Genomic DNA, 18625 nt, shown 5'->3' with positions numbered 1-18625 from the left:
TCAGCCCCCGACGGAATATGTACGGTTGACCTCATAGCTCATTACCTTTTATGGAAACCTCAGTACGACTATTTAAATGATATCAGAAAAACTGGTTGATCTACAATAGAGACATTGACTTTGAATGGTTATTGCATTCTTTGTTTTATCATGCATTATTTTATGATTATTTAAAGCGGCCCACTGATCTGTGGTTGACTAACAGACGAATAGAGTACCAAGAATTTTGCTTGAGATTACAACTGAGGGTGATGCTCTGACGTTGACTTTTTTTTTTTTTCTTACTAAAGAAACAAGCAGCTTAGATCCAAACATTACAGTTGATCTTGTATTGCTCTAATGAAACTCGATACACTAAGTTACATGTGATGATGTCATTGGACTCTGAATTTGTCTCTATGCTAATCCAAGGCTCAATAGGGCAACTTAAGGATATATCCTTTTCTCCCTCTCTTGTGGAGTATATACTATATTGGTAGTTTCACGAAATGATGGCTGTAAGTTGATCACAGTAAAAGCCACTTTGGTATATATTTATATACACAACAGAGTATATCAATCATTCTATTGGTGATATGTAAGAATTGATTATCATGATGACAGACTCATAAAACAAGATAGTCAAGGTATATTGTCTGATACAGCAAAAGGCCTTGCTTTTTCTACATTGCAAACATAAATAGGATAGCTGTGAAATAATGAAGCGCGTCATTAGTTGTAGCTTTATAGTGAAATTTAAGCTATTAATAATAACACAGGTATATGGTTACAGTTACAACATATTTATTCGTAAAGAAGTCAGAAAACTATCGAACTGAATGGATTCTTCTTTTCTACTTTTAGTCATCAAATAATTAAGCAAGGAACCTTGATCCAAAAGAATAGAAAAAAAAAAACCAAATGGGTATGTCATTTATTTACCATAATAATTTAGATGGAACAGTTAGTCGACTACTGCTATCACTATATTCATAGCTATAAACAGATGAGTCTTCATCGTAATCACTCAAATCACCACCAAGCTCATCAAATATTGAGGCTGCATAATTGAATTTATCTTTCCATTCTCGAGCAGAAGCTGTGCTCTCGGGCAATAGATACATGCGACATCCCTGATCTCTTTGTTCCGAAAAAGCAAACCCTCTTTCCTCTTTATCAAGTGCCTTTGAAGTAAACTCGAGAACGAGTCCACGCGAACCAATATCAGCCCAATGATCCTCCTCATCTTCTTCTATGCTTGACACGTTGATGAATTGATCTAACGGGATTACATATAAAGGTGATCTACTCTTCTTGTATTCAAAGTCATACAGCTCCAGTTGTGTGGCATGTAATACTCCCCAAAATCGCTCCCACCTCTGATGAACATGAGTGCACTTTTCGATTGAATCAATATTAGACTTACTTGAGACTGACCACTGTGAGTGTGTACGGTGATATAGTCTTCAAAAAGCACAGTGTTGTTTAAAAGTGTTTGTGATCTACGACTGACATAGACTCCTTGAATGACCAGTAGCTGAAAGTCATTACTTTGTCCTGAATTAGGATCACTATTTAGTACAAATCGTTCTGCTGACTTTTGTTTCAACTGTAAATGGATTGGAATTGTTTCTCTTCCGAGACAAGTCTCATTCTGTTTGCCACCAAACAAAGATCGGTTCTTGGCATAAACAGAGATAGTAGCTGTCGTGGGTTCCTCAATGTCACTAGTAAAATAAATAACATGCAGTGTCTCTTTTAATAAATACTTACAATAAAAAGGTTTCGTCAAAGTGTACAATGGTGCTATTTTTTCCTGATTTTTCACCAGTTACAAAAGATCCTGCACAAATGTCATCATTGACTTGAACTGTGCATTTAAAGGAGCGAACTGTTAAAAATAGGTTAGAACACACACACTTTGGACAATTAATGCTATTGCCTTTCGATGTATCAGTAGCAGTCACTTGAAGAACTACAAACAGATATGTGTGAGATGAATAAAAAGAGGGGATAGAGAGAAAGGAGGGCTTACTTCGTAAATAGAACATCGCTTTGGGCTTTATTTCTGACTTTTGAAAGGCACAAGCTAAGGATAATTGATGACTATATATATAGTACATATATATATTTGATAAGTTTCCTTTTGATTGAACTAGAATCAAGAAAAGAAGAGAGAGAAAGAGAGATGACACTTACTATGTTTTGCTACGCTTCAAAGGCTTTCTTAGGACGATCGAACGGCTATAATGTGATAAGGGATTTTTCATGCTGTTGCTGAGTTGATCCTCTTTTATCCAATTTAATTTCTCTACTGGTAACTCTTCCAGAGTATGTTGCGGACCATTGTAATGAACCAGTGGTTCCATGCTTGGATAACGATCATGGTTCATATCCATGGTTGCTGATTTAGGCATACCAGAGGGCATAATTCGTTTATTCATGCGTACATTAGCACCAGAGATATGATGTATTGTCTGATTGACAAAGTTACGGAAAGAATCAGTCGATATCGAAGGCTTCAAGCTAGCAGCAGCAGATAGCTGAAGGCTACTAAAGAATTCTGTCCTGCTGAGTTTACTTGGCTTCTTCTTGCGTGGAGGACTGGGCAATAGAGGGTTACGAAGGGTTGGAAATGAAGACATAAAGGAAAAGAAAGAAGAAAGAAGAGAGAGAAAGAGTGAGAAATATGCTAGAATATTAAGCTCAGGTCATGTTTGCAATAATTCAGGAACGTTTTTGGTTTTGTTCAAAAGCTTGCGTCCGATATTCGTGTCACAACTAAAAATTTAGCTTTTTTTTCTTTTTTAGTAGATGCTGCCTACTCACAATAGGATGAAAAACGGCCGTAGGGATTTCTATGTTGACGACAAGTATGAAAAGATTCATAAACAGCGCTGGCTTTATGTAAATATCGTATTTACTTGTGCATGTATGCTTATTATTTATGTATACAATATAGTCTCGTAATGCCATCTTTTGTATCAGTATCTTGATCATCTTTCTCTATGTCAACAAGTACGTCCTTGTAGAGAATGACAACAAAGTGTTGGATGATTCAAACCAAGGCGCTGCCGAGATAAAAGAAGAAAAAGGTAGCCTAACTGACTTGCTATTTACTCAATACCCTCCTGTTCAATCACTTCAACATTCTGATGAACTAACAGCTCAACGTCAAAAGAGAGTTGTTGATGCCTTTCTTCATGCCTGGAAAGGTTATACCCAGGATGCGTTTGGAAAAGATGAATATCAGCCATTAACACATACCGGTCATAACTGGGCACCTGGAGGCATAGGATTGATGCTGATCGATTCACTTGACACTATCATGCTGATGAACCTAACTGAAGAATACAACCAGGTCCGTAACTGGATTGCTACTGAGTTGGATTTTAACAAAGATCAAGACGTCAATGTATTTGAAACGACTATTCGAGTCCTCGGTGGTCTATTATCCGCTTACCATTTATCAAACAGTGACCCGCTTTATTTGGAAAAGGCACAGGACTTGGCAGACCGACTGTTACCTGCCTTTGATTCTAGTTCAGGCATACCATTTAATGGCGTTATCTTATCCACTGGACAGCCTTCCACACATGGTGAATCTAGCAGCACGGCTGAAGCTACCACCATTCAACTGGAATTTAAATACTTGAGTTACTTGACAGGTGATATGAAATACTGGAAGGCAGCGGAGAAGGTGATGGATCGTATGCATGAATTGACAAAGGATAACGATCATCAAGCTTTAGATGGACTTGTGCCAATTTACATAGAGTAAGTTATTCTCTTGCTCTACTTCTTGACAACTAACTGTTGTGTACCTAGTCCTCATCATGGCAACTTTGTTACTAAAGAAATCAGATTAGGCTCGAGGGGCGATAGTTATTATGAATACTTATTAAAGCAATATCTTCAGACGAACAAAACTGAACCACAGTATCGACAACGGTACGATGCGGCTGTAGAAGGCATCAAGAAGCATCTGATACAGTACAGTTATCCTAATCACTATACGTACATAGCAGAACTGTTGGATAGAACCACCCCTGGCAACCGACACCCTAAAATGGATCATTTGGTTTGCTTTATGGGCGGTAACTTTGTTCTAGGAGCAACTGAAGGAGGCTCAATACAGAATGCCAATATACAAAATTCAGATGATGTACAATTAGGAGAAGAAATAACAAAGACATGCTATGAGATGTATAACATGACGGCAACTGGACTCGCAAGTGAAATAGTATATTTTAATACAAACGATCGATCTGAAGGGCCTGATATGGAGATTCATGTGCGTGATAGACATAATTTATTGCGCCCAGAAACCGTTGAAAGCCTCTTTTTACTTTACCGCATGACAGGCGATGAAAAATATCGTGAATGGGGATGGAGCATCTTTGAGTCATTTGAAAAGTATACAAAACTACCTGAAGGAGGGTATTCTGCTCTTAAGGATGTAACTTTAATTCCGCCTGTACGCGATAATCGAATGGATACCTTCTTCTTGGCGGAGACATTAAAGTATCTCTATCTTTTATTTAGTCCTAGTGACTTTATTCCACTTGAATATTACGTATTCAATACGGAGGCGCATCCATTGCCAATTTTTACACCAAAATAAAAAATTTCACATGACAATTGTTCCCACGGCAACATATTTATTGCGGGGTAAAAAGGAACTTGACCTTTTTTTTTATCTTATTTAAACATATAGATGCAAGTGACATTACAACCTACTGTAAAAGCAAATAAGCTACAAAAGAAAGAACAAAGTCTAGAGTATGTCATGAAATCAGGGCTAGCAGGTGGAATAGCAGGTTGCCTTGGTAAAACAGCAATTGCCCCCATGGACAGAGTCAAGATCCTCTTTCAGGCAAGGAACCCACACTTTGAAAAATACTCTGGTAAATAAACATTGGTTGCTTTGACCCAATTGATTTACTCATCTCTTATAGGGAGGTTTACTGGTGTATTTGGAGCAGGAAAGGAGATTTATAGAAAACATGGTATCATAGGATTGTTTCAGGGACACTCTGTGACATTGGCCAGAATCTTTCCTTACGCAGCTATTAAGTTTGTAGCCTACGAGCAGCTAAAGATTATATTAATGCCCACTCAACAGCAAGTAACGAGTAAAAGACAGTTCATGGCAGGGTCCTTGGCAGGTAAAAACATACAAATGCGTGATGAAAGTACGGCTTATTGAAATGAAAATAGGTATTGCTTCTGTACTATTTACTTATCCACTCGATTTAATTCGTGTCAGAATGGCTTACGAAACGCAACGATCAGGGCTTGTAGACATGGCTACTACTATCTATAAAGAGCCAGCCAGTCAGAAGCTACGTCTTTTAAACTTTTACCGAGGATTTTTACCCACGATTGCGGGAATGACACCGTATGCTGGTGTCTCCTTTTGGTCTCACCACATCTTTACACAATTTTGTCGACAACATCCGGTCATAAGCTCTTATGCCCTGATTGTTCCTGGACAGGAATACGATTATAAGGCGCCTCTTAAGCCTTGGGCAGAGTTGGTATGTGGAGGCCTTGCAGGCTTCGTTGCTCAAACGAGTAGCTATCCGTTGGAGGTAAATTAAAAAAGAAGACAAAAAGGAGTTGGCGCTGACAGTTTACAATAGGTCATACGCAGAAGAATGCAAATAGGTGGTCTATTGGATCCAACCAAGTTTGTGAGCTTTATGGCAACTGTGACGGACATCTATCGTGTGAAGGGTATCAAGGGTTTTTATGTTGGATTAACTATTGGCTATATTAAGGTTGTTCCTATGTTTGCCATCAGTTTCACAACTTATGAATATATGAAACGACTGCTGCACTTTTAAAAAGATGCTATTCACGTAGAAAAGGGCGCTTTTATAGATACCAACTTGTTTTGTAAATACCATTAATCTATCATGATAGCTATTTATGGCAATAGAACCCGCATGTATTATACACAATAAAGCTACGACTGTATACATTGTCATTCAATATGTCTGATTAGAGCAGGGATAATTTATGATCAAACAATGCTCAGTAACAGCTTAATTATTGAACAGCCTGGAAGCTTTATTTTCTGAAATAGCTGAGTGCCAGGAAGCACTATGCATACTTGTTCTGTTTCTAACTTTATATCATATAACTAATATATTTCGTGCATCTTAAATATTCGATATTAACATATTAGGATTTCAAGTATAGTGGCTATAATCTTGATACGTTTGTCTAAAGTTAAGTGTAAGGTATTCGACGAGGTGACTTGACTAAGGATGGTAATTTAAGCGATAGAATAACAAAATCAAGCTTAATCGGTACTCCAGAAGCTTGTCAAGGACATATACATCATATTAATTAGTTCTTTGAATAATACAAAACAGATAAAATCGATTTATAATTGACCAAACTTTTTATTGTATTGTATGCTGATCAAGATTTTCGTGGTAAATGAATAAACTTTTAACACTCTAAAGAATAACCAGAAACTTCATTCACTTTTAAAATACGGTTTTTTCTAAAAGCAACGTCGCATAATTCAAAAATTTATAATACATAATATATAAAATACATCTTGGAACGATATTACTTTCTGGGAATAGTGTGTATATTTGCAAACAGAAAATATCAGAGCACGCAAAAGCGATTTTTCAAACCACGTAAAACTGCAGTGTAACTTGGCCTGGTTGACGCTGACAGCGCGTTCTAGATCCCATCAGTTATGGAAGCGTCACGTGAGTTAGACAAAAAGAGGGAAAAGGGGAGGGCTAGGTCCCTTACACAACCACGTTTATGATAGGGAGATCGTCAGTTATCTGCTGATCCCTTGTTCCATGACCTGAGCTACATAATAGATGACTGTACGACACAACCCTCCTTGGTTCAGGTCTACGATGATTGTCCCTCTGTTCTTTGTGAGTATGACGCTGATACACCATTAGCCCCTTTTTTTTTTTAAAAAAAAAAGAAGCATTTGCCTGCTTATGTCATAAAACCCTGCATGATATTTTTTTGTTTTAAATTAGGCATTTCTCTGTCTTTTGTACGTGTCATTCAGCTCAATTCTTTAATAAACGACAAACTCAATTCCACATTGTCTTTTTAAGAAACCGAAGGCCCTTTAGTTAAAGATCAAATAATGCTGAGAACTAAATGGTTACCATGGATAAAAATAGGCATGGCAACTCAACGTAATAATTGCCTTATGCACATAATTAAAATTTAATCAATTGTTATTTTTTATTACATTTGTGATACATCAAGTCAACTTGTATTCTTTATTGTCGTTTCGCAAACTGTATAATGCTATTATTATTAACTTTAACCATCAAAATACTAACTGAGTTATATGAAGGCAAAATGAGAACTCTTTACATTACACTGGGTTTCAAAAGAGGGGTAGACTTCGTTTTAGGTTCTAAAGCTATAAATCCACCCATTTTCTTTTTCTTTTCAACTGCTCTATCGGTTTATATAATATTTATTCTCTCTTTTTTCACATCACATAATGAATCCTAGCATCACAACTGTCAATGAAAATCAATACTTGAAGCAAATCAAGTCAAGTAGATTAACTAAAAAGAAGAGAGCAAGAGCAACTCCTGATCAAGTATCCGTGCTGGAAGGCGTTTTTGCAATTAATATAAGCCCCAACAGTAAGCTCCGGAGGCAATTGGCAGAGCAGCTCAATATGAATGAACGATCTGTTCAAATCTGGTTTCAAAACAAACGCGCAAAAATAAAGAACTTGCAAAAAAAGGCTCGCTTACAACAAGACACTATCTATTTACCTTCGCCAAAAACTCTTTCCTCGTCATTTATGCTATCTTTCCAAAAAGATATGCCCTTTCAATTCACAGCCCATTCCCAGCAGTACTTTCCTCAGTCTAATATCAATATAAATCATGCGTCACCCTACTGTAGTTCATTAGTAAACCCACCAGGCGTATATAGTTCTTCAAATGTTACGCCTAGTCTACATAGGTACAGTAGCGAACCAGCTTCTTTTAAACCTGTGCAGATACCTGTTCAAAGATGCTCTTCGTATTTTGAACTACTCACTGGTACTCATTACAATCAGACCAATGTTGAAAGCAACCTTTGCCTTGCACCGTCACTCTCTCCTTCACCTGATGAAAGCGCAAACAATTCTAGCTTTATCAGACAATTAACTGAGACAAGCGATGAAAGCAATAGCAATAACACTATGTTTACAAAAAGTGTGGATCTCGGTGATTCCTCAAGTAACTCACAGTCTACAGACTATGAAACAAATACGAAAGTAGCAACAGGTAATTCTCTACAAATGCATATATTTATAACTTAGTTTATTGATCATGTCTATATTCCCAGATACATGCGATAACTCGTTTTCTAAAACAGCAGTTACCGGCATGCCCCTGGATCATAGAATACATGAGATAACGCCTCCGCTAACGGAGAATGCTCATCGAGATCCGGATAATCTATTCACAAATAACCCATCGCTGCTTCCTTTGTCGTACACCTCTAACACGAACTGTCATCTTTCAGCTTCAAGCCTATCGATAGGCACGTGGCACAGATTTGGTCTTCATGCATCCCATCTGACATGCTTGTATGACTCAGGACAACATTCTTTTATATGGTACATCACGGACAACGCCTATCACTTTAAGATGCAAATACCACTCGCATCCATTCGCCTTATCGAATTTGTAAGGAACTCATTCTCTGCAAGGCATACAGATCAAACCGGGGTTTACCAGGACCAATCTGATGTTCATTTCCATATGTGCCAGCCTCCTCTATTCTATATGCGATACCTGTCAAATAAAGGTACGAACTCGGATCATTGGATTCAATGCAGTGATTTTACAGAAAACAAGCAAGCATCCGATCACTTTAGACATATAATAAAGGGAGAGACAGAAGCTATTAGACAAGATATACTTCAATTGTGTCACGTGCATGAAGACGTTCGAAAACTAATACGGATTGTTGATAACCCTACGCCCTCTGGTCAAAACATATCGCGTTTGGATTCTTTGCCAAGTATGCCCGTCTACCCTACCCATGGCTTATGTCCACCTACGCCGTCTCATTATGGCTTGCCATCATTTCCTACTTTATCTACATCAAGGATATCAAACGAAGAATTTCTTATCATTTAACAGCTCTCAACATTTACCTGTATTATACATTGATATATGCATCCCCCATAGCCCTTTTCTATACGTAGACAGATATTTTACATATCTACTCTTGAATAAAAACATTTGAAGCGGCAAGGTTACATATGATACAAAATTCATTGATACATTCCTTGTCTTCCCACTATCTCTTTCTCTCGCTCATTATTTTACTTCTTGTCATTATAGTTTTTCCAAAAAAGCGAAAGAGTATAAAGACTTATATGAGAATGTAAATAAAGTTTATTTACAATGCAATTAATAGGACAAGCTAATATTATCATTCATTATCTATTGGCTCAATATTAAACCACGGATCACTCTATTACAAATACAAGATATTAGCTACATTAACTAGATCGTGTATAATATAAAGCTACCAAAGCCTCAGCCGCAGTAGGGCGTTCTTCAGGCTTTACTTTAAGAAGCCTTTTTATCAAATGTTTTACTAATCATTGAAGAGAAAAAGATAAGCTAAAGCGTCTGCATAAAATGTTCAATCATACCTGTGTGCGATAATGAATTCCATACAGGTAGTTGCTCACTGTGGTCCAAAGATCCTGATAAAATTTTTTGCTCAATAGATGCATATTCATCACCTGATAATAAGAGTTAGTAAGATGTTTTATGCGTATTAGTTCTTTTTGTGTGTATATATATAACCGTAAAAAGGCGGATGACCACAGAGACAAACATACAGAACAATACCCAAGCTCCATATATCACAAGAATTTCCGTATCCACTTTCGGTTGTCCCTTGCAGGCTTATTATTTCAGGAGCAACTTTTTTGGACAATAAATAGATGCAACCTAACGACACAAAATGACCTTACCGTAACTAGGAGATCCGCAATAGCTATGTAATAAATTCCTCTTATGAAGCGCAGCAAGCCCAAAGTCGCATATTTTGACTTGTAGGTTAGCTTTACTAACCATCAAAACTGTTTAAAAAAGAGGTTAATCACCATATTTTTTCTTTTTCTTTTTTTTTATACTGTTTTCAGGTTTAATATCTCGATGAACGACACCTGCTTGATGTAAAAACTATAAAGAATGAGTGAATATACTATTTGATCAACACTACACATATCAGAAGTTGCACCAGTAATTGAACTAGTTCAAGCTGATTTCTCTTCTGTTAAAGAACAACTATTCAAAGACTGACAACATTTTGATAAATTGAGGGGAAAAAAAAAAGGAATCAATAGCTTAAATTTGCTGTAGCTTGATATATGTGCAATTTCTAGTGCATTATCTGATTCATATAGTGTTATTTTTTTTATAGCTTACGTTCACAGCAGAGAGTAGTTGCCTAAAGATGACGCGAGTGTGTTCTTCAGAAAGACACTTGCTGTTGACTATAAGGCTATATAGATCACCCTCAGGAAAGCTATTGTATGAGTGTAAGCTAATGTTGTATTTCTTATGCTGTTCCATAGCAACTCACTATTCCATCACCAAATGGAAATACTCTGCTTCGTCATACACTTTAATAATGCCTACGATTCCTGGCTGTTGCATACAAAAAAAGAGAGAGGAAGAGAGAGAGCAGGAAAGAGAACATACGTATTAGACCATTTCTGTCAAATAAAGGCAACAAATCAATTACTGACATGTTTTTCAAGCGACATTAATATGGCAACTTCTTGCATGAACTGCTTCAATGTTTCCGGTCTGCTTGTAAAGCTGTCTTTACGGATCATCTTAACAGCATGCTGAATATCTTTGTTCTTTCTCAAGTTGGCAACTATAATTTTTGAATATAAGCTCATCCCAATCACCGGGCCAAGTTTATAGTCGTCTTGGAAAGTTGGTATTTTGGCTTTGTTCGGAGCAAATATGATTCGAAATAGCGTATTATTGGATATTCTGATGACATCGTTTGGGTGTAGGCAGTAAGAGCCTCTAGTATATTCCGGCTTAAAATTGGTGCCATTGACTTGAATAGGTATAGTGGATTCTCTGTCAAGTGGTATAAATATATAAGTTAAATAGACAGTAAACACACACACCAACGCACCTTCTCATATCCCTTAGGCGCACTTGAAGCCTACTATTGTTGTTGATATCGACGTATACTTCCTATGTGACTGGAGTATAAGTAAGCTATATCATGTACAAAAAGTGCTGCATACAGGGTATATTAGACAGTGTTGATCTTGTACTTCTTCATCGTTGATCCTAAGTAGTATGTTATTGTTATTTGATATCATATTTCTTACCAAATTCTACCTAATGTTGCAAGCCTCACTCGTACCAATAAGGTATCCTGGGCGCTCATTTGTATCATACTGATACCTTAGGTATTCCGATTTGCATGTAAGGGGGTTTAGGCTATGGAGAAATGCCCATGCGTCACTATGACTCTCCCAATCCAGTTTCTTAACACTCCTCTTTGGTCGTTCAAAATAAGATTCTTCAACACTACTGGAATATATAGAGAGCTCTTCGTTTTGATCAGTATTAAAAAGACTACTACTACTGCTCCTGATACTAATAGCACTGCTGCTACTACTGCCACTGGTCGCATTGTGACGTATAATATCTGGGTTACCAGACTTGTGAATCCTCTTTTTCTTTATGCCGCCATGAAGAACACCGCGGTGAGAGTCGATACTTTTTTTCTTTTTGGCTTTATCTTTTGATGAATAGCTTTTGTCGGAAATAGACAGATCAGAGCTACACCTAACTAATTCCGACACATCTTCTTCCTTGACATTCTTACGAATGTCTTGCCTGCTTTGATTTTGTCCCATCTGCAAAAGTTGAATTATAAAAATAAAGAAATAGAAAAACTAATAGTGGAAACAGGTACAGGCTAGTTAGTGCAAAATGCAGCGTATATGCACGTGATGTCTAATTGATATGATTGGCTCTTGGTTGCAGGTAAACAAAGATCATTATGCTAGTGTCAATCAAATTTAATAATCAATACACAGACAAGAAAAATGAAAAATAATAGTGTGATGTTAGGAAAGAATGCCAAATGATACAGTACAATTAAAGGTAAATAGAAACAGCTGTCATGCCCAAGCAGCAGAAATGTAACTACCTTCCCATAAAATTCTGGTTCCTCAAAATAACGCCATCAAATCATGATGCAGATTTCCACTACTTGATAGCTTATCTAGAGATAAGCTTAATGAAACTACCAACAGATCTGCACTAATCGACACTAGATGTCGTGACTTGATTTAAGACATCACTAATTCAAGAAGCTTCATCAAAGCTTAAAGTGGTCTCAAATTCTGAGACTTCCGCAGAGTATCGATGTCAGCTGTCTTTTGCCACAGCCCTCAGTATCTTACACACAAGTGATTTAGAATCAACATCTGGATCTATCTATTATTTTACTAAGTAGTCATGTTTGAAGATTGAAGCACTTAATCACCCCTCAAAAAAAAAAAAAAAAAACTAAGGAATCGTAATTTAACGGCTGCACTAAATTTCAGGCACTTTCTCACGTTGATAATAAGCACTGGTCTTTGTCTAGAGTATTTTACAAGGCAACAAAGAACGATCGAGAAGAATAAAAAATCATCCTTAGGATAATCTGTGATGCATATAAAGCTTTAAGAAGGCTGGATTAGCAAGTTTTCAGTATCTAGTATGCATCTTTTTCACAAAGAGTACTTTGTATTTCCCCTCTTAAACGAGTACTGCATGAATTAATTACGGCCAATGAGAATTGAGTTATGCGCTATATAAGAATAACACATTTTGTGGCTTATTTTTACTTTATCACTTTTCTTAATCATGACAGCTGTGCCTAATACTGCAGGATCATGGCGATCATTAGAGACACCATTAAGCGAATCAATGTATAGCATTTTATTTATTACTTGGTTACATATTGTGCATTCATATTAAAAAGTCATTAATAGCTTAGAAACATTAGATTCTTTTGGATTCGAAACCATGACACCTGTGCAGGCTGGTGCAATTCCTCTGTTTATGAAGAATAAGGATGTTGTGGTTGAAGCAGTGACAGGTTCTGGAAAAACATTGGCTTTTGTAATACCTATTTTGGAGAAACTTTTGAGAAGAGAAGAGCCACTAAAGAACTATGAAGTTGGAGCGATTATTATTACGCCAACAAGAGAACTCGCACAACAGATCTCGTCTGTCATCGATCAGTTTGTTGATACTCATGAATGCAAGGATCAGATACATCCTGGGTTATTCATAGGCGGTACGACATCACTCGCTGAAGATATTTCTACTTTTAAGAATGACCATCCTCGCATCTTGATCGGCACTCCTGGTCGACTTGAAGAACTCTTGACAAAGACTGGACAATTAGTCAATGTCAAAGAATTAGAGGTGCTTGTCATGGACGAAGCAGATCGACTCTTGGATATGGGTTTCTCCAGACAGCTAAATACAATTATAGCACAACTGCCTAAACAACGTCGTACTGGTCTCTTTTCTGCAACAATGACCGATGCTATTTCAGAACTAGTGCGTGCTGGTCTCCGTAATCCTGTACGAATCGTAGTCAAGGTTGAGGATCTCTTGAACAAGGGCACAGTGCAGCGTACACCGGCTACTTTAGAGATTGATTATTTAGTATGTGATGCAGATCAGAAACTACTGCAGGCAGTACGCATATTAGAAACAGAGTTGAATCAAGCGGATGGCGCCCGAAAATTTATTGTGTACTTTGCCACTTGTGCGATGGTAGACTATTTTTACAAGGTGCTTAGTCGCATGTCTTGTTTAAAGCCATTCTCTCTTCATTCTCTCCATGGCCAAATGGATACTAAACGACGAACCGCCACCTATAGTTCTTTTATAGAATTATCACCAGCCATTCCTGCTGTTTTATTATGTACGGATGTTGCTTCGCGAGGTTTGGATATTTCGGATTTGGACTATGTCATCCAGGTTGATCCACCTCAGGATCCAAAGGCATTTTCACATAGATGTGGCCGTGCTGGTCGAGCAGGTAGAAGAGGTAAAGCGACTGTTTTATTGGTGAGAGGCCGAGAAGAGCTGTACGTTGATTTTTTAAAATTACGAAAGATTCCCATTCAACGTCGACGATACATATTGCCCAATGGCGAAACAGTGGATAATAGCATCAAGGACGATACACAGGCTGACGAGAAAGCGACATCAGTGCAGGTGCAGGATCCTTCTTTATCCAAATTCATTACAGATATCAGGTCGATTGTCAAAACAGATCGAGACCTTCATGATCGTAGTATTAAAGCATTTGTATCATGGGCAAGGTCATACTCAAAGCATGAAGCAAGTTATATCTTTCGAGTAAAAGATATCAACCTGGGACAGTTAGCTATGGGCTTTGGATTATTAAAGCTACCTAAAATGCCCGAGTTAAAACAGCAACAACAAAACTTGAATACATTCATAGAAGAACAATTAGACTGGAGTTCCTACAAATATTCAGACAAAATGAGAGAGGCCAAGAGACAAAGAGAGATGGCAGAACAAAAAGAGAAGCCTCAAATACAATCAAAGAAAAAGAGTGTAGCTTGGTCTGAAAAGGTAGAGGCTAAGGAAAGAAAATCAATACGTAAAGAAAAGAAGCAAAAGAAGAGAGAGTATCTGAAAAGAATGCAAGAAGAAGAGGAAGAAAAAAAGAAGAGGGCATTGGAGGATGATGAAGATGATTGGGAAGAGTTGGCAAAAGAAGAAAGACTGTTCAAGAAAGTGAAGAAGGGTCAACTTGATAGAAATGCGTTTGATGACATGTTTACATAATAAACCTTTATTACCAAACAGGGTTTTTCATAATGGCATTTGTTATCTGTTCAAATAGGTGTTTGCTGTGGTTCGTATCAACTGTCTTTAATGCGATACCTAATAAAAGCGGCCTTGTTTCATGAGGATTCATTGAAACAATCGCTTGAAGAATAGAGGTTGCATATAATATATACAAGTCACTCTGTGGACCCATAGAATCACCTATTAAAAATTTGGTTGTTGTAGGAAATGTGTCAAGAGTGCTTATTCTATGAGGAGCAGCATCGAGCGAAGTATGAATCTAAATAATTATTAAAGAGTAATTTATGATGTCTTCTCTTACCAAGTGTCCTATCTTCCCATATTGCGTGACAACAATGAAAATCTTGTCAGAGAATCCTTGAATGAGGATCTCAGTCTTTACATCATTTACATTGATCGCAACTTGCTTATTTATTATAGGAAATTCTTTTTTCTCCATTTCAAGAACAACCCATTGCTTTGCCTGTCACACTTGGATTATTGAATTATCCCTGGGACTCTTTTTTTTTTTTTTCTATCTTTTTAACAATGGTCAAAATCAGTAAAGCATTCGCAGCTTCCTTTGGTGCCTTAGCAGGTGGTGCTGCAGGGTTTTATTTATTAGAAATGTACAAGATTCAGTCAAAGGTACATTTAAAAAAAGAGAGAAAAAGGGGGGCTAGAGATTAAAGAATTAAATAGGAACAAAGATTAGCAATGTTGATAGAAAAGAAAAAAGAATATGAACAATTACAAAACAAGGAGAACAGTGTTATTAATTCTTCACAATGAGAATCAAGTCGCAATATAAAGAACAATTAATAAAGTACGATTACAGTCCTGTAAGAATACCCTAAAAAAAGAATTTGTTGGACAGACAGCTTGTAAACAGGTTAAAGCTGGAGCCCCTACGGTTGAATACGACCAATTCGCTAGGGGGAGCATCAGTTGTGCTTGAATCATCATTCTCAGCGCATTCAACTAGGATTCATATCCTCATTATTATTCTTTTATCAATAAACATCAATGTACATCTTTCAAAGTCTTTTTGTTCTTTTATGTTTATAAATTATGAGTAATAAAGTCATAATGTATGTATAGCTTTTACTGATTTATTTAAAGAAATATACTATGAAATACACAGCATGAATGCACAATAATGTATCATCTGCAGTGATCTCTTATGCTTTAGTGAGGGCTTTTAAACAGGGAATAATGTGACGATTTTTCTTAGTAGTAAATTAAACAATAATGGCAGTAACATCGATAGAGACTTCAGGTTCTTTCTCCTTTCAATGTATTGCCTTAGACGCACCTACTTTAGATTTCACTTTAATAAAGCTATAAGATATTCATCAAGCAGGTAATGCCTCCCCTTTCTTGTATAATATCTGAAATAAATTAACAAGATCTATTTAGATCTGGACTTGATGAGAGAACGAAGAAAGTTATGGAAGAGATCAAGCAGATAGAGTATCAGCTACAGTCAAGATCAAAGCAGGTTCATATTTATAAAATAAAACAAAACAAAAGATCACTGTTCTAATGTTAATAGGCTGGTAGTTTACCTGAAAAAGTAAGCAACGAAGAGATCGAAACCATTTACAAGGAACTTTCTGCACCCACCCCCTCAAGGCCAAAGATTACTTCTAATTATTTGGAACAATTACAGTTGAAATTTTTAGATACCCGTAAAGAGCAGCTTGGGGAAAATATGAAAAGACAATTACCGTCAAGTGAAAAAGTGGTTGACACAAAACTGACATCGACTGAAGAAAAGTCTTCAATGCAAGATTACACAGTTCAAGATTTTGAAAGCTTAATTTATGCAAACGCAATAACCAAAAGACCCAAAGAAGCAGAAAAAGCATTCGATTTGATGCAGAAATACAATATATTACCCAGTACTCGAGCCGTGAACCATTTGATTGATGCTTATGCTAATGCTAACGATTTGCCTCAAGCCATATCAGCATTTAAACGACTACGAGAATATAATCTGAAGCCTGATATTTACACTTACAGCTCCATCATAAAAGCATTCGTTGCTAGCAAAAGAATAGATGACGCACTAGTCATTTTTGAAAGAATGAAAAATAGCTCCATTATTCCATCACAGGTAAGCATACTGCGAAGTATATAAACAGTAATAGACTAATTGATCGAATAGCCTATATTCGCCAACATCATCAGTGGATGCTTAAAAGCAAATAAAGTGGAGAAGGCATGGGAGGTGTTTGATACAATGAGACTCTCTTATCATCAACCTGACGAAGTTTCATATACTTTAATGCTACATGCTTGTGCAAAGGTAGGCTCAATTTCTTTTTTTAATTAGTTGCATATTTAGATTTATTTGATAGAGAGGAGAAGTGGAAAAATCCTTGAATCTGTTTGAAGATATGGTCAACTATCAATTGTATCCTACAGATGTCACCTTTAATGTTCTTATTAATGCATGTGCAAAGCGTCCTGATTATTACCATGAAGCATTTAGCTTATTAAACCAGATGGAAGAGCACTACGGATTCCAGCCTGATAGAATTACATACAATACATTACTTACGGCCTGTTCAAGAAAAAAAGATTTGCCTCAAGCTCGAAACATATTAAATGTTATGTGGAATGATATGAAGGAAAAGGGTGCAGATAGTCTATTAGCACCTGATGAGCAAACTTTTACTAATTTACTCTGGTGTTATGCAAGTTATCAACCAACAAGAAGTGCTGACAAGATATCAGAAACAACAAGCTCTTCAACAGCATTGACAACTACTGAATGTTTAATATCTACTGAAATACCTCGAAAGAGATCCGATGTCGCCAAAGAGGCCAGGTGGCTCTTCAAGCTTGCTGTCTCTCACAATATCCAGGTCACAACTGCCTTGTTGAATGCTTATTTAACCGTACATATCTCACAGAAGCAGCCAGCTGAAGCTGTGAATATTTATACCAAGATGTTTGATAAATTTGCAGTAAAAAAAGATGGGTTCACATTTAGTCAAATGTTGGAGTATTGTTATAAACAAAAGGATGACGTGCTTGCTTGGAAAGTATGGGACGATTATCAAACCTTTTTGGAATCCAAGCACCAAGAATTTGACATTAAAGAAAATGTGGAAGAGAGTATTATGGAAAAAAAGGCCAGACAAACTAGAAAAGAAGCTGCTGCTGTACGAGAAGGTTGGACTGATCAGCAACAGCGAGAGTTATGTGTTACTATGGCAAATACTCTTGCGAGGTAAAGTCACTGTAAAAAAAGAAATCAAGAAATAAGGATTAATATGTATATAATTAGGGTAAATGATTTAAAGAACGCCCTGGGCATTATTGCTACCGAACTACGAAGATGCTCGAACTTGGGTGCTCCTAGTCTAAGTGAACTAATGCCTGTTTATAACAAATGTATTCAATTAGAAGATGAAGAAGCTAGACAAACACTGATACGCCTTTGTCCCAAGAATAAGACATTTAAAAATTCGAAATTCAAGCGTGTATATACTTGATTATGTAGAAAATAAAACATCCAATTTTGTCAATAGAATATCTCACACAAAGCTGTAGTAAGGGAGGGATAATACAACACTTACGTGACGTTTAAAACCACATCCAACGTACATCACAAAAAGTAGAAATCAGCTTTGTTTTTGCTTTTCCAAAGACTTGCTGATATAGTTTATGCTTTAAAAGTTGCAAAGATAACCTGAATGTTGCTTTGCGGCAAGCTTATGTTAATTTCCTCCTAA

General features: G+C 36.8%; 8 protein-coding genes across 8 annotated transcripts; 6 read left to right on the top strand and 2 right to left on the bottom strand.

Annotated features, from left to right (window-relative positions):
• Positions 1-679: 679 nt before the first annotated feature.
• RHIMIDRAFT_278604 (uncharacterized protein) lies at positions 680-2656 on the bottom strand. The gene is made up of 6 exons (XM_023612763.1): positions 2179-2656; positions 2015-2085; positions 1922-1954; positions 1753-1870; positions 1406-1706; positions 680-1358 (listed from the first exon to the last, which is right to left on the bottom strand). The coding sequence occupies exons 1-6, from the start codon at positions 2622-2624 to the stop codon at positions 918-920; spliced, it is 1410 nt and encodes a 469-aa protein (XP_023467952.1). The 5' UTR covers positions 2625-2656; the 3' UTR covers positions 680-917.
• Positions 2657-2777: 121 nt separating this feature from the next.
• RHIMIDRAFT_308186 (glycoside hydrolase) lies at positions 2778-4651 on the top strand. The gene is made up of 3 exons (XM_023614561.1): positions 2778-2886; positions 2942-3756; positions 3808-4651. The coding sequence occupies exons 1-3, from the start codon at positions 2794-2796 to the stop codon at positions 4601-4603; spliced, it is 1704 nt and encodes a 567-aa protein (XP_023467951.1). The 5' UTR covers positions 2778-2793; the 3' UTR covers positions 4604-4651.
• Positions 4643-6254, top strand: RHIMIDRAFT_278599 (mitochondrial carrier). The gene is made up of 4 exons (XM_023612762.1): positions 4643-4886; positions 4938-5147; positions 5200-5573; positions 5625-6254. The coding sequence occupies exons 1-4, from the start codon at positions 4697-4699 to the stop codon at positions 5826-5828; spliced, it is 978 nt and encodes a 325-aa protein (XP_023467950.1). The 5' UTR covers positions 4643-4696; the 3' UTR covers positions 5829-6254.
• A 1232-nt stretch (positions 6255-7486) lies between these two features.
• RHIMIDRAFT_200445 (Homeodomain-like protein) lies at positions 7487-7723 on the top strand (the record flags this gene model as incomplete). Its single annotated transcript, XM_023606454.1, has 1 exon — positions 7487-7723. A coding segment is annotated over one exon (237 nt), but the record flags the coding sequence as incomplete, so codon positions are not given.
• Positions 7724-9429: 1706 nt separating this feature from the next.
• RHIMIDRAFT_236223 (Pkinase-domain-containing protein) lies at positions 9430-11905 on the bottom strand (the record flags this gene model as incomplete). Its single annotated transcript, XM_023608505.1, has 11 exons — positions 9430-9471; positions 9530-9597; positions 9656-9748; positions 9813-9932; positions 9983-10090; positions 10145-10193; positions 10440-10507; positions 10759-11111; positions 11158-11231; positions 11285-11330; positions 11382-11905. 11 exons carry the CDS (start codon positions 11903-11905, stop codon positions 9430-9432), a joined length of 1545 nt encoding a protein of 514 aa, XP_023467948.1.
• Positions 11906-12906: 1001 nt separating this feature from the next.
• Positions 12907-15223, top strand: RHIMIDRAFT_278558 (DEAD-domain-containing protein). The gene is made up of 2 exons (XM_023612761.1): positions 12907-15127; positions 15202-15223. Exon 1 carries the CDS (start codon positions 13068-13070, stop codon positions 14874-14876), a length of 1809 nt encoding a protein of 602 aa, XP_023467947.1. The 5' UTR covers positions 12907-13067; the 3' UTR covers positions 14877-15127; positions 15202-15223.
• Positions 15138-15991, top strand: RHIMIDRAFT_278552 (uncharacterized protein). The gene is made up of 2 exons (XM_023612760.1): positions 15138-15527; positions 15582-15991. Exons 1-2 carry the CDS (start codon positions 15429-15431, stop codon positions 15669-15671), a joined length of 189 nt encoding a protein of 62 aa, XP_023467946.1. The 5' UTR covers positions 15138-15428; the 3' UTR covers positions 15672-15991.
• A 177-nt stretch (positions 15992-16168) lies between these two features.
• RHIMIDRAFT_278550 (TPR-like protein) lies at positions 16169-18497 on the top strand. Its single transcript, XM_023612759.1, has 4 exons — positions 16169-16242; positions 16299-16998; positions 17050-17190; positions 17243-18497. Exons 2-4 carry the CDS (start codon positions 16594-16596, stop codon positions 18122-18124), a joined length of 1428 nt encoding a protein of 475 aa, XP_023467945.1. The 5' UTR covers positions 16169-16242; positions 16299-16593; the 3' UTR covers positions 18125-18497.
• The last annotated feature ends 128 nt before the right edge of the window (positions 18498-18625 follow it).

This window comes from Rhizopus microsporus (assembly GCF_002708625.1).
Source record: "Rhizopus microsporus ATCC 52813 unplaced genomic scaffold scaffold_5, whole genome shotgun sequence".
Taxonomy (NCBI): Eukaryota; Fungi; Mucoromycota; class Mucoromycetes; order Mucorales; family Rhizopodaceae; genus Rhizopus; species Rhizopus microsporus.
The sequence above is the reverse complement of the archived record's forward strand: the minus strand, read 5'-3'. Positions and strand labels throughout refer to the sequence as shown.